The 14,582-nt window shown below is 55.4% G+C and overlaps 2 protein-coding genes across 3 annotated transcripts in view; both read left to right on the plus strand.

The window, feature by feature from the left end:
* Window positions 1–137: 137 nt before the first annotated feature.
* On the plus strand, window positions 138–11,991 carry ZC3HC1 (zinc finger C3HC-type containing 1). Of its 2 annotated transcripts, XM_061467912.1 has the most exons (10): window positions 139–412; window positions 1,837–1,947; window positions 2,267–2,418; window positions 4,510–4,593; window positions 5,101–5,228; window positions 6,514–6,671; window positions 8,000–8,216; window positions 9,090–9,299; window positions 9,967–10,176; window positions 11,532–11,991. In XM_061467912.1, exons 1-10 carry the CDS (start codon window positions 288–290, stop codon window positions 11,598–11,600), a joined length of 1,464 nt encoding a protein of 487 aa, XP_061323896.1. In that variant the 5' UTR covers window positions 139–287; the 3' UTR covers window positions 11,601–11,991. The 2 variants fall into 2 exon arrangements, with proteins under 2 accessions (XP_061323897.1, XP_061323896.1); XM_061467913.1 differs by lacking the exon at window positions 9,090–9,299 and having other exon boundaries at window positions 138–412.
* A 2,388-nt stretch (window positions 11,992–14,379) lies between these two features.
* UBE2H (ubiquitin conjugating enzyme E2 H) overlaps window positions 14,380–14,582 on the plus strand; it is a 53,536-nt gene continuing 53,333 nt past the window's right edge. The window contains exon 1 of the mRNA XM_061467926.1: window positions 14,380–14,561. Coding sequence (XP_061323910.1) covers window positions 14,509–14,561 — 53 coding nt within the window. The 5' untranslated portion in view covers window positions 14,380–14,508. The remainder of the gene's footprint in view (window positions 14,562–14,582) is intronic.

Consider the following 14,582-nt stretch of genomic DNA (forward strand, 5'->3'; position numbering starts at 1 on the left):
GAACGCAGTTGTTGTGGGTGCTGAGCTGATCGATCGAGCCGCCGCGGGGGCAGGCTGGAGCAACAGAGCGACGAAAGTGGGAGCTTGCAACGGGGGTGAAGCGGCTGCGGCGGGACGCGGGGCCCCGCGGTGGAGGCGGCAGCGCTCCATTAGCCCTTCGTGGGGACGAGGGGGCCGTGCGGGAGCTATGTGCGGGCATGGCGAGCCCCGCGGCGGCGCCGGAACGCTGCTGTGAGGCCGCGTTTCCTGCCCCCCCTCCCCGGGCCGTGAGGTACTGAGGGACCAAGATGGCGGCGCCCAGCGCCGAGGCGGCGGCGGCGGGGGCCCGGAGCAGGCCGCCCGCGGTCACCCCGCAGCAGATCCGCGACCTCATCGGCGGTGGGATCGCTGCGGAGGGCGCCGGCCCCGAAGGGTGAGGGGAGCGGCGGGGCTGGGTGGTACCGGGGATTGGGAGGGGGGGGGGCGGCCCGGCCGAATGGCACCGGCGGGGGTGGGGGGGGCGGGAGCACTTGGGGTTATTGGGGGGGGGGGGGAATGGGAGATGCTGAAGGGTCCTGGGATGGGGCTGGAGTCACTGGGGGGTGATGGAGAGCGCTGGTGGCCATTGGGAGGTGTTATGGAGCGGGTAATGAGAGAAAAGGGGGCTGGGAGGGACTGGGAAGCGCGGGGAGGGGGAAGTCTGGAAAGTGCGTGGCGCTGGGAGGCGATACGGGGAATTGGGAGTGAGGGTAAGATGTGTGGGGAGGCAGGAGTGCGAATTAAGGTGCTGTGACACTGGAAGGCAGTAGGAGGCAGTAGTGGGCAGTAGGAGGCAGCCCTGGGAGGACAGGGGTAGTAAATGACCGGTAAAGTACGAATATCCCTGCAGTCTGAGCGAGCTGAACGGGGTAAGTGTGGGGTCGCTGACCCAAAGAGTGTGTGGCTGCACCGCGGGGTGGCACAGAGGTGGGCACTGGGGAGTCTGGAAGGCACTGATGGGCAATGGGTGGCAGAGCTTTGAGGGTATCTCACTGAAGCCAAGCAGCTGTGGCCACTGTCAGAGGCACTGTTCATTCTTGAACCAACCAGCCTTGGATTTTGGTCCATGGAGGAGTGTTAAAGAGAGGCCAAAGGGCAGGGCTTGCGACAGGGATGGTGTTCCAGCCATGGATGTTGGTGTTGGGAGCTTGGGAGCAGCCCCAGTGTCAGAGACAAGCTGCAGTTGTCAGTCTGGCTTTGCCAGGCTCAGAAGTTCTAGTCATCTACTTGTCACAAGCAATCCCTATCTTCTGCTGTTGATCATTGTGGAATGCTTAATTTTTTTTAATGCTTGCTGCACTGCTTTTAAAATGGATTTATTATTCCAGGGAGACCTCAGAGCAGCTCCAGTGCCTAAAGGGGCTATAAAAGACCTGGAGGGGGGGTTTGGACAAGGGCCTGTAGGGACAGGAGAAGGGGAATGGCTTTAACCTGCCAGAGGGGAGACTGAGATGAGCTCTTAGGCAGAAGGTCTTCCCTGTGAGGGTGCTGAGGCGCTGGCACAGGGTGCCCAGAGAAGCTGTGGCTGCCCCATCCCTAGCAGTGTTCAAGGCCAGGTTGGACACAGGGGCTTGGAGCAAGCTGCTCTAGTGGAAGGTGTCCCTGCCCGTGGCAGGGGGTTGGGACTGGATGAGCTTTAAGCTCCCTTCCAATACAAACCAGACTGGGATTAAAGTAATTGAAAGTTGGGGATTAGGAGCTCTGGAGAAAGGGTTTTGCAGGATGAGAAGTTAGAAAGTGGTTTGTGCATTTTCTGTGAATGGGGTTTTCCCAGCACAGTGCAGATGCTTCACTTGCTGACTTTACTGTTCCTTTCAGGAAGGACATGTCCAACTGGTCAGAATCAGCTAATGGATCTTCTGAAAAGGATGCTCTCTCCTTGGAGTCTGCCAGCAAGGAAGCCTACTTCAGCAGAGTGGAAACATTCACCATATCCTTTCTGATGCTGAGCTTCCAGCCGTCCCCACCCTGCTTCATAGAATGGTTTGAGGTGGAAGAGACCTTAAAGCACATCCAGTTCCAACTGCCCTGCGATGAGCAGGGACACCTTCCACTAGAGCAGGTTGCTTCAGGCCCCATCCAGCCTGGCCTTGAACACTACCAGGGATGGGGCACTCCTTTGCTGCCACCTTTCCTGTGGTTTCTCTGCAGACTTCATATTCTTGGAAGCTTTTCTTTGCCCAAATAAACCCTGGCCAAAGCTCTGCCTGGTCAATCCACTTACTGGGTTTTATCCTTAACATGAGCACCCATTGAAGTGGGCAGGCAAGCCTCACGAGCTGTCTCCCCTGGTTTGTGCCAGGTATGGCTGGGTCAACGTGGAGTGTGACATGCTGAAGTGCTCCAGCTGCCAGGCCTTCCTCTGCATGAGCCTGCAGCTCGCATTTGACTTCAACAAGTGTATGTATGCTGGTGCCTCATGGGTATGGGGTTGGGCTGTGGGGTTTGGGGGTGTACACACATCATCGTGTGAATAAATGATTTCTGGAGTCTTGTCATAGAATCAGCCAGGCTGGAAAAGCCCTTTAAGCTCATTCAGCCCAACAGTTCCCAGCACTGCCAAGGCCACCACTAACCCATGGCACTGAGGCCTCGTCTCCACGCTGTGTGAACACTTGCAGGGACGGTGACTGCAGCCCTGCCCTGGGCAGCCTGTTCCAATGCCTGAGCACCCTCTGGGGAAGGAATTGTTCCTCAGCTCCATCTAAACCTGCCCTGGTGCAGCTTGAGGCCGTTTCCTCTTGTCCCATCCCTTGTTCCTTGGGAGCAGAGCCCAGCCCCTCCTGGCTCCATCCTCCTGTCAAGCAGTTGTGGGGAGCCATCAGGTCCCCCCTGAGCCTTCTCTTCTCCAGACTGAACCCCCCAGGTCCCTCAGCCCTTCCCCATCACACTTGTGCTCCAGGCCCCGCACCAGCTCCAGTGCTCTTCTCTGGCCCTGCTCTAGCACCTCAGTGTCTCCCTTGTAGTGTCTTTCTTGTCATGGGATGTGCTGGTTGCTTGTTCATCAAAATAAAGCACAAGTTGAATAAATTTCCTTTAGTTTGTGAGGAAGTGGTAAAACTTTCTGCCTCCATTGCAGAGATGACTTCGGATAGAATAGCTCCAGTTGGGAAGGATCTGCAAGGATCATCTAGTCCAACTGGCTAACCAAATGTTAAATAGTATTTCAAGACCAGGTTGGATGGGGCTTGGAGCACCCTGCTCTAGTGGAAGGTGTCCCTGCCCATGGCAGTGGGTTGGAACTTCATGAGCTTAAGGTCCTTGCCAATCCAAACCGTTCTATGATCTACTTGTACTACCAGCAGTAAACCTCCCCTTTGTGTTGCCCTCACTGAGCTCCCTACCCAGGCCCAGCACCAGTTTCCTTCCCGTGTCTGCGGAGCATTGGCCTGTCCTGACACTATAATGTACAAGTAATGAGCAGTAAGAGCTCCTGTGTCTCCTATGTTGGACAGCATGGGACTGGGAGAGCAGCAGGAACTCCAGCCTCCATGGAATGCTCCTAAGCCACAGGGTAGTGATAATAAAGCCTGTGGTTTATCATATGCCCAGACCTTCACTTTCCTTTACCTGCTTCTGCCCTCTGCAGAAAGATGTCTGTTGTCCCTCTGTAAGTAAAAGTCACCTCCACTTCCCATCTTCCTAGACTGCAAGTCCCAGTTCTTGTTATCTGGAAGGTAGCAGATAGCAGATCCCTGCTGTTTAACAAATGCAGCCTGGGCCATATGTAATGGGAGCTGCACGAGCACTTTGTTTTGACTCACTCTGCATATTGACCTGTGTTTGTTCAGACTATCTTTTTACAGTAAACCTTGGCCTGATGATTCTGTTGTTGATCACACTGGTTTAGGAAAACAACAATCAGAGGTTGAAGGCTTGAAAATACATTTAAAAATTAATTATTTGGTTCAGAAAGGTGTAAGTTTAAATATGAAATGTTTTGGGGGGATGCTTGATTTCCAGACATGGATGTGATTTGGCTCCTACAGCAAGAATGAAGGGGTCAGGAGAATTAGCTAAGGACTGGTAGCAGACCTAAGAGGTAAAACTGGCTAAAGCAGCTGGTCCCTGTGCCCATGGTCTGAGCTGCTTCCACTGCACTGCTGTGCAATGTGGCTGGCTCTCCTGCTCCATGGCTGCTGTGCCTGGGAACGGGAAGGGATTTTGGCTGCAGGGAGGTGGAATTGCTCTGGTGATGCCTGTTGTGGAGGAGGTAACCCCTTGAGCCAGCTTGACTTTACTGCCACAGGAACCACTGCTCTGTGGTTTCCTGCAGGGAGGCTGGAAGTGGAACAGCTCTTCTTGGTGGGAGGCAGATGAGTCTGAAGAGAACTTCAGGCTCTGCAACCTGCAGCCTCAGGTTGTATCCATCACCCAGGAGGAGCAGGGAAGCCCTCATAGCCTGGTGCTTTCCTCTCCTGGTTTGTTTTTTCCAACCATTCCCTGAGGGGATGGCTCTGCAGAGGAGTAGACATGAGCTTTGCCTTGCAGATAAGGAGCGCTGCGTGGAGCTGAAGAAGGCCTTGTGCGCTGCTCATGAGAAGTTCTGCTTCTGGCCAGACAGTCCGTGCCCAGGTTGGTGTCTCAGAGCCCATGTCCACCATTATTCCCTGCTTTTTCCTCCCTTTCTATCACTGCTCTTGTCATTCTTTGTAAGAATTACAGTTACTCTTCAGGCTGTCAAAGCAGTGTCATCACAGTCCTCTTTTTCCTTATGGGGACAATAAAACATACAATAGCAAAGCAGTGTCTTTGAGCAGCCTCAGCAAACTGAGCCATAGCTGGGCTGTACCCATCCTCTCTTAACCCTTGTGTGCCTCTAGGGCAGTTAAAGTGCTTTTGGGGTTGTAACTGGGAGGGTACAGGGGGGTCTGCATGACACAGGGTGCTCATGGGGTCATAGAGCTCATCTTCAGAGCTATACTGCAAGGGTGGTTGCAAAGGGAAAGGGCTCAGCTTCTCTTTTAAAAGCCAAGAGGCTGCTATGGGGAGACCTGGGCTCATCTCTCTTGTCCTGTGGGATCAGGAGGTGGTGGGAATGCTGGTGGCACAGCTCAGGCTTTCCATATTTGCTCTCACCAGACCGCTTTGCCATGTTGCTGGTGGATGAGCCCAGAGCCCTTCTCCAGGACTTCCTGGAGCGCTTCCAGAGCCTGTGTCAGCTGGAGCTGCAGCTGCCCTCGCTCAGACCAGAAGACATGAAGAATATGGTGAGTTCCCATCTACCCTGCTCTGGGTGCATTCAGGTCCCCTGTGAGGGTGCTAGGCACCCCTGTGCTGTGCAAACCCAGACTGAAAGAGTGGAGAGATTAAAACCTGAGACTTGTATATGTGAGTGGTCTGCCATCACCATGGCTTTCTCCTTGTGTGTTCTCACCATGGTGGTTTCACCTGGTATCTCTGGAAGCATGGAAAAGAGTGCTTGGAAAGCCGCCTTCTCTCTGACCAGTGCAGGCACAATGGGCTCACATCACCACAATGGGAGGTGGGCTGTAGTGTCAGGTTCCCATTCTGCACCTTTCCCAGTGTGTGTGGTGCTCTTTGGTGCCTGGCAAAAGTGGTTTGGGGTCCCACAGCCTCCTTAGGGAGAGGAGCTCTCCCTGGCAGCCCTCATTCCTGTTTGTTGTATCTAAGCACTCCATGATCTGTGGCAGCCCTTTAACTGGGATCCCACAAGACTGGCGACAGTCATTGTATTAGGTGGGATCAGGAGTTTGGGGTGCCAAAGGCTGCTGTGGAGCAGAGGTACAGGCAGAAGCCCATGAAGGTGAAGGAGTCCAGGGAGTGTGGTACAGGGGGGCTCAGCAGGCAGGAGGGAAGAGCAGGAGCTCTGACACACAAAGCTGAAGTGTAGCTACAGCTAGGAGCAGGTGTGGGATTGCCTTCTCATAGGGACCTGGCCAGGCCCTGCTCTATTCCAGCCAAGTCTGGCTTCTTGGGCACTTGCTTGCTGGGAAGCAGATGGCTCTCAGCAGCAAGAAGCCATGTGGGAACTGGGGAACTCTTCATCCATTCAGGATGTTTTGTGGGCTGGCTGAGCTATGAAACCCATCAGAGCCCTCTGAAGAGGAGCCTCATAAAGCCAATGGATGTATGTCATCTCCACATCTAACTCCCCAGCAGCAAGGCTGGAGCCTGTCTGAGCCTTTGCGGACTCTCTTTTCTTGCTGTGTCTCAGGAGTGGCCCCAGAAGTGCTCATGGTTTGCCTGAGGAAAAGCAAACACAGCCCCTGCTGCCTCCCTGGGATAGGAGGGATGGGTGAGGAATGTTGAGGCTTGTGCTTGAACAGGGACACATAATGGGGAGAGTCAGATGGACACAAGGCAAGAGGAAGCCATCACACTGTTTTGCCTATTAACCAGAGTGAAGTGTTGGCTCTCCAGCTGTTTTAGGAGAGACAAAGGGATTCTCCTCCATGTAGGACATGATCTGTGAGTAGAAGCAGCAGATTTCATCAGGCTGCCTCAGCTCTGCCCCGTTTCTCTGCCCCACAGTCCCTGACAGAGGAGAGGATCAGCCTGCTCCTCCAGCTGATCGGGGAGGAACTGGAGCACAAAACAGAGGGAGAGAAACCACCAGTGAAGTTTGCCTCAGAAACCCTGCAAGTGCAGGTTCCTGCCTGCATCCTGGCTCTGTGTGGCTGGACTTGCAGGTGAGTGGTGCTGTAGGACTGGTGCTGAAGTGGAGGCTGCAGAAACCTGTGAGAGGCTGGAAGGATGTGGCTGTTCCTCCTGTGAAATGCTCAGTATCCCCGGTATGCTCCTCTGCTCTGCTCTGTGAGACCCCACTTGCAGCACTGTGCAGTTCTGGTGTCCTCAGCATAAGGACATGGAGCTGTTGGAGCAAGTCCATAGGAGGCTACGAGGATGCTCAGGGGCTGGAGCACCTCCTGTATGGAGACAGGCTGAGAACACTGGGGCTGTTGAGCCTGGAGAAGAGAAGCTGTGTGGAGACCTCAGAGCAGCTGTCAGTGTCTGAAGGGGGCTACAAGGATGCTGGAGAGGGACTCTCATCAGGGGCTGTAGTGATAGGACAAGGGGTGATGGGTTCAAACTGAAACAGGGGAAGTTCAGGTTGGAGATAAGGCAGAAATTCTTCCCTGTGAGGGTGCTGAGGCGCTGGCACAGGGTGCCCAGAGAAGCTGTGGCTGCCCCATCCCTGGCAGCATTCCAGGCCAGGTTGGACACAGGGGCTTGGAGCAACCTGCTCCAGTGGATAATGTCCCTGCCCATGGCAGGTGTTGGAACTGGAGGAGCTTTAAGCTCCCTTCCAACCTAAACCATTCTGTTTCTAGTTCAGTGTTTTACAATCTCCAGCTGTTAGAAACTGATGGACTTCCAGAAACCCCAGTGCAAAGCTCCCTAACCTGAAATGGATGTCTCTCTGAGATAGCAAAAAGCCTGAAACAACCAAGCTGCTGGTTGCCCCTGTGTTGCTCATGTAGATGTTGAAGTCAGTCACTGTGATATCATCCTCAGTAACGCTTTCATTGCTCATCAGGCCTGCAGGAAGGGAGGGAAGGTTTGTGACCTGAAGGTTTTCAGCTTCCCAAAGCTGTGAGCAGAACAGCCACAGTGTTCGGGCCTGAGGCAGCTTGCTGAAGGTGAAGAGAGCTCTTACGGTGCAGGCTGGGAAAGGGCTTATGTTGAGAAAGAGCAATGCTACCACTGTGGCTGGGCCAGTGAGGATGGGGACATGGCTGTTGTGCCATACCTGGGTGTGCTCCTGCTCCATGGCAAGCCAAAGTGTAACAAAGCTGGTTTAAATCAATGCTACGGATGGGGTTTAATGTTTTTTTTTACTTCTTAGCACAAGCAGCTGAGTCTGTGCCTCAACCCAGGGGCACTGATGTCTTGAAATGTGCTGGCAACTGAAACCATCCCCGTGTTCTGCCAAATACCTGCATCTGTTGTGAAAGCTGTGGTTGTGGGCCTAGATTCATCCCTGACCTTCTTTCCTGCCTTGGCTCTGTCCCTGCAGTGCTGGCTCTGGCTCAGTGCACCTCTCGGTGATCTCCTGCTCCCGCTGCATGAGGAAGGTGGGACTGTGGAGCTTTCACCAGCTGGAGTCTGTGGGGCTGGAGCTGGACTCCTGCAGCCCCAGCAGCGGAGCCGCTGAGCGCTTCCAGCTCCTGCCCACATCTCCGCGCAGGATGCTCACACGGAGCCAGGACATGCTCCCGCCAGGCTCTGAGCAGGTATAGCCCAGGGAGCTCAGGGTGTCTGGGTGGTACAGGGGCACACCGGAGGCAAGGCTGATGTAGTTTGGGTGCCTTTTGCCTTGAAAGAGGCTCATTCTAGTCCTGTGTCTCCAGCTGTAGCCATTGTACAACAGAAATGGGTTGTTGCTGCCTTTGCCCTTTGCTTTCTGTCCTCCTCTCCATCAGCCCTCCTGTAGGAGGGCACAAAAAGGGCCATTCCAGCTAGCATCCTGCGGCTTGTTCAGCTTGAGGTGCTCTGACTCAGGGGTATATCCGTATCACCCATATATGGCTGAGAACACTGGGACTGTTGAGCCTGGAGAAAAGAAGCTGTGTGGGGACCTCAGAGCAGGTTCCAGTATCTGAAGGGGGCTACAAGGATGCTGGAGAGGGACTCTTCATCATGGACTATAGTGATAGGACAAGGGGTGATGTGTTCAAAGTGAAACAGGGGAAGTTCAGGTTGGAGATAAGACAGAAGCTCTTCCCTGTGAGGGTGCTGAGGCGCTGGCACAGGGTGCCCAGAGAAGCTGTGGCTGCCCCATCCCTGGCAGTGTTCAAGGCCAGGTTGGACACAGAGGCTTGGAGCAACCTGCTCTAGTGGAAGGTGTCCCTGCCTGTGGCAGGGGTTTGGAACTGCAGGGGCTTTAAGGTCCCTTCCAACCCAAACCCTTCTTTGATTCTCTTTCTATCTAGACAAATCCGAATGCCCATGGTATTAAGAGAAGGTGGGATGGCTCCTACCAGAATGTCTGAGAAGGCTTTGATCTCTTGTTTGTGCTGGACAGGGCCCCCCTGTCCCTTTCAAGCAGAGAATGTGCTGGTGACCAGAGGAGTTCTGTTAATTCCCTCTTCTTTCCCCACTGGCAGCAAGAAAAGAGCCCATCCCCAGCGATCTCTCGTCCACCACGGGGCTGGGACTCTCCCATCCCCACGGACCGGAGTGAGTTGGAGGTGCCCAGTCCCACCCCAAGAAGCCGCCCCATCACACGCAGCATGGGGCAGGGGGAGAACATGGAGGTGCCATCCAGTCCCCTCCGTAAAGCTAAGAGGACACGGCTCTGCTCTTCCAGCAGCTCAGTGAGTGACCTGGGGCAGGGAGAGTCTGGTGGGGCGGAGAGGGATCTGGGCAGGGTGCTCTTCATACAGTTTTGGTGTCTTCAACATCAGAAGGACATGAAGCTGTTGGAGCAGGTCCAGAGGAGGCCACAAGGATGCTCAGGGGCTGGAGCACCTCCTGTATGGAGACAGGCTGAGAACACTGGGGCTGTTGAGCCTGGAGAAGAGAAGCTGTGTGGAGACCTCAGAGCAGCTGTCAGTGTCTGAAGGGGGCTACAAGGATGCTGGAGAGGGACTCATCATTAGGGACTGTAGTGACAGGACAAGGGGTGATGGGTTCAGGCTGAAACAGGGGAAGTTCAGGTTGGAGATAAGGCAGAAGCTCTTCCCTGTGAGGGTGCTGAGGCGCTGGCACAGGGTGCCCAGAGAAGCTGTGGCTGCCCCATCCCTGGCAGTGTTCAAGGCCAGGTTGGACACAGAGGCTTGGAGTAAGCTACTCTAGTGGAAGGTGTCCCTGCCTGTGGCAGGGGTTTTGGAACTGGATGATCTTAAGGTTCTTTCCAAGCCATTCTATGATACAGGACCCAGGCTGATGTTTAGGCACAGGGAGGGTTTTATCATGTCACTGGAGTCTGTTTTTAAACCATTGTCGCTGTCCTCATTCATTTTCTCTTCCTCCCCTACGTAGGACATGTCTTTGAGGAGCTTCTTTGACCCCAGCTCTCAGCATCGTGACTGGTGTCCCTGGGTGAACGCAGTGGATAGAGGGGAAGTCCTGGAGGATACCACGACCCCCATGGAGAAGGAGCCTGTAAAGGCAGAACCAGGCTGGCGAGTGGTGCTGAACATGCTCCTTGCCACCAGGAAGTGTGACAGAGTGCCTGAGACAGAGCCTGTGGTGAGCCTGAGGGACCCCAGTCCCATACCCAAGCACTTAGAACACTGCCCCAGCCTTGCCTAGCGCTGAAAGCTTATGGGGTGAATTTAGGGTAGATGGGCTTGCTTTGGGCTCATTGCAAACCTAGTTGGGTGGCCAGGACCACGTTTGTTTCTGCAGAGCCCCAGCTTCCCCTGTGTCTGTGCTGGTGGCCTCTCAGCCTGGTCTCATCCATTACAACGATGTTGTGCTCAGATCTGCTCAAGGGCTGCTATAAATAACAGCCTTTCCCCAGCAGATCAGCACTGCCCAAGATCCAGTTTCATTTCACATCCCCATCAAGAGCTCCTGACCCTCTCTGCACACACTGTGATTGCAGCCCCAGGCTGCTGCATGGTGGGTTTGCTGAGCCAGGGGGGCAGAGCTGAGGCCATGGCCCCTGTCCCCAAATGGCTGTGGAGCAGCCAGTACCTGCTGCTGCCTTGCTGGTCCCCCTAAGCTCTATTAGCCACTTGGATTCCTCCTCCTTTTCTTGGGGCTGAGCTGCAAGGACCAGTGAAGCAGTCCTGCTTCAGCATTTGTCTTGGGAACTTTGTGTGAGTTGTGGCCCCTTGTGGCTGTGCAATGCACTGAGAAAGCACCAGCAGGTCCTGTAGCACGAGATGCAAGTCAGAGGTGTGAGACCCACCAGGAGCAGGGGATGGTTTGAATCCCATCCTGCTTCTTGGAACTGTAGAATCAACCAGGCTGGAAAAGCCCTTTAAGTTCATCCAGTCCAACAGTTCCCAGCACTGCCAAGGCCACCACTAACCCATGGCACTGAGGCCTCATCTCCACAGTGTGTGAACACTTGCAGGGACAGTGACTGCAGCCCTGCCCTGGGCAGCCTGTTCCAATGCCTGAGCACCCTCTGGGGAAGGAATTGTTCCTCAGCTCCATCTAAACGTGCCCTGGTGCAGCTTGAGGCCGTTTCCTCTTGTCCCATCCCTTGTTCCTTGGGAGCAGAGCCCAGCCCCTCCTGGCTCCATCTTCCTGTCAGGCAGTTGTATGGAGCTATCAGGTCCCCCCTGAGCCTTCTCTTCTCCAAACTGAGCCCCCCAGGTCCCTCAGCCATTCCCCATCACACTTGTGCTCTCTTCTTGCTTGCAGTCTCCTTGCTCTTCTCCCCTCTGGTTGTGATAAATAGGGCTAATGAAGAAGAGGAGCAAACTGATGTTTTGCCAGCAATTAGGGTGTTTCAGATTTTTTTTTTTTTTTTTTTTTTTTTTTGCTACTTGAGTTTCTCCTCATGTACTTTGTAGACAGGTCAGGTGCAGTTGCAGCTCCTGTTGTGGTGCCTTAACCTCTGCTTGTCACTTTGCTCCCCTCTCTCACAGAGCCTCTTGGAGAAGTCCTCCAAGGTATTCCGCATTTTCCGGCAGTGGGAGAGCATGAATTCCTCCTGAACAGGCCTCTGCCTTTGGGAACTGGCATGGAGCATCACATCAGACAGGCAGAGATCTGCTTCAGGCTGCTCCCATGGCAGATCTGTGTCCTGAGGAAGGGGATGCTGAGGAGCCTCCACACCAGATGCAGCCCACAGCAGCTGCTGAGCCCCCTCCTCCCTGCCTGCCTGCCTTGGAAGCCCCCTGCCTTCACAGACTGCTGCTGGAGCCCTGGGCCCCAAGGGCTTCCATAGTCGCAGCCAGAACCAGAATGTGCTGTGGCCACATGGGGTGAACAAGGAGATGTGTCACCTCCTGAGGGTGATGGTCCTGTCCAGCTATGACCTACCACCAGCAGCACAGGGAGGTGATGCCAGGTGGGAATAAACATTTCAGTTTTGTTTTTTCTTTATTCTTAGTGCTTCTTCCTGGGGTGGGATGAGCTCTGGACCCAGAACGTGGCTCCTGTATCCCTCAGGATGCTTGTCTTTGTGGGATCAGTGTTTAATTGCCCCATTTTCCTGTTTTCCACTCGTGCTTTTGCTGTCTCCCATACCTGATGTGTAGAATCAGAATGGTTTGGGTTGGAGAGGACCTTAAAGCTCATCCAGCTCCAGCCCCTGCCATGGGCAGGGACACCTTCCACTAAAGCAAGTTGCTCCAAGCCCCTGTGTCCAACCTGGCCTTGAGGCCTGCCAGGGATGGGGCAGCCACAGCTTCTCTGGGCACCCTGTGCCAGTGCCTCAGCACCCTCATAATAAATCACTTAGGCTGGCATGCAGTGGAGGCTGGGATCCAACCAAAATCCAGGAAGAGGTGGATTAGAGCTTCCCATGGCTTGGGGCCACAAGGCTGGGTGCTAGGGAGGAGTAGGTCTCTGTGGAATGGGAAGGAGAAGCTGGAAAGGGAGACCCTGATCTTTCATCTCCATCCTCTGGGATGGTGGGGAAGGCATTTGGAGAGGGCTGAGACCCCACAGGCAACTTGGGCACAGTGGGACCTCCTCATCCCAGGTCTGCCACAGCTGCCCTTTGGAGAAGGAGCCTCCCATGCCTCAGTTTCCCAGCTCCAGCATCCTTTTCCCTGCTGGCTTCTTGGGTGGGTGCTGCAGGGCTTGAGTGTGGGTAAAGTCCTTTTCCTTTCTTAAGTGGGTGCTAATTGTGTGGCCCTAAGGAGGAGCTCCTTCACCCCTAGGGGAGCTGGGATGGAGATGGGGTGTCATTCCCCCAAACGCCCCCTGGTACCCCCAGCCCTGGAAGGGTGAGGGTGGGGCATGGAGGAGCCCCTTGCCCAGCTGCCTGGACCCACAGATGTCCCTGTCCCAAACAAGTTCCCCATAGTTTCCTCTGGTTCCCCTTATCCCCAATAGGTTTCCACTACCCCTTATAGCTCTCCAGTACTTGTTAGGCGGTCCCTGTAGCTCCCCAGAACTCCTCTGGTTCCCCATAGCTCCTCCATTTCCAATGGTTTCCTATCATACCCTATGGCTCCCCTTGCTCCCCACATCTTTCCTGTTTCCCCATAACTTCTGTGTTCCTCCAGCATCATCTCCACTTTGTCTTCCCATCCCTGCCATGGTCAGGGAACCACCCCACAATCCATAGGGTGCATCCACACCAGGAAGGATCAAGTCCCCATTCTGCAGTGGACAACACCAGCCACCCCACCCCCCTGGCTGTGTGCCCTGATTTTCAGACCCAGGAGGGCTCGGAGGTCCCCAAATCCTCTCCTCACCCCTGCGCAAGGGGTCTGGGTGCAAAACCTGTGGTATCACACAGGTGAAATATAAAAATTTAAAGAAATTAAGAAAAAATCCTGATTTTTCCCACTCCTGTTTTCCCAGTTACTTGGGACCAGTCAGGGAGCATTAAGAGTGTGGAGTGGGGGACCCTCTATCCCAATTTTTCCAGCTGCTTTGCTTCCCCTGCTGTAACTCACCTGGGGTGTGTTACCTCCTGTCCCAGCTTTGGGCTTGAGGGGTGTGTTGGGACATTAGAGGAAATCACCCCACAAGTGTGGGGGGGGGGGGATGGGGGTGAGGTTGTCCCTTTCCTTGGGCATTTGGGGGTTCTTTGGCTGTGTCACCTCCCCACACATGGAGGAAGTGTTGGGATAACTGATGGGGTGATGCTGCGGTCAGGAATGCAGGACATCCACCCTGGGGTGTGGAGGCTTGAGAGGCACCCATTAGCACCATCACGCTCCCCACTGTCACCTCCGGGGTGCTGGTGGGGACCTCCCCTGCCCCATCCGGTTGGGGAAACCGAGGCACCAGGACGTGCTTCGCTGGTGTCACACCGGAAAGCCGGTGTGATGACTAGTGCTGTGAGGCCTGGTCACCTGGCACATTCCCGGTGTGTGATCCAGGGAGGTTGTTGGGATTTAATGGTGTTTTTCCCCCTGTGGCATTGGCATCACCCCTCATCATCACCTCACCTTAGGGGTGACCCCATCTCTGCTGCTCCGGCCGGGCCTCGAACCCGCGGTCCTTCCATCACCCCCCTGCCCCTTCCCTACCGCACTACAACTCCCAGCGTGCCGCGGGATGGGCGGGGTTGCCGGCGCAACCAATGGCGGCACCGGGAGGTGGTGAGGTCACTGCGGGTGACGTCAGGGGTCCAGAGAGAGGCTCCGGTAGAGGCCACCGGAGCGGCTGAGGAGCGCAAGGCAGCAGTTGGGGCGGGGGGGGGAACCATTGGGGGCCGTTCAGGGGGCGGCGGCGGCGCCGGTGGCACCGCGGCGGGACGACGACGACGACAACAACGAGGAGGAGAAGGACAAGGGACAGCGGCAACACCGGCGGGGGGGGTCCCAGCGGCTCGGAGCCCGGCGCCCCCCCTCCCCAGCTCTGATCTGCCGGGCGTCCCCGGGCGGCGGCGGCGGCGGCGCTGACAGCCCGCCCGGAGCACCGGGGGCGGCCGCGGCCACCATGTCCTCCCCCAGCCCGGGCAAGAGGCGGATGGACACCGACGTGGTCAAGCTGTATCCTTACCGAATTCCACC

The sequence above is a fragment of the Pezoporus flaviventris genome, unplaced genomic scaffold, assembly GCF_033815535.1.
Source record: "Pezoporus flaviventris isolate CSIRO_AGI_PZ_B2104156 unplaced genomic scaffold, CSIRO_AGI_Pfla_v1 ptg000046l, whole genome shotgun sequence".
NCBI lineage: Eukaryota > Metazoa > Chordata > Aves > Psittaciformes > Psittacidae > Pezoporus > Pezoporus flaviventris.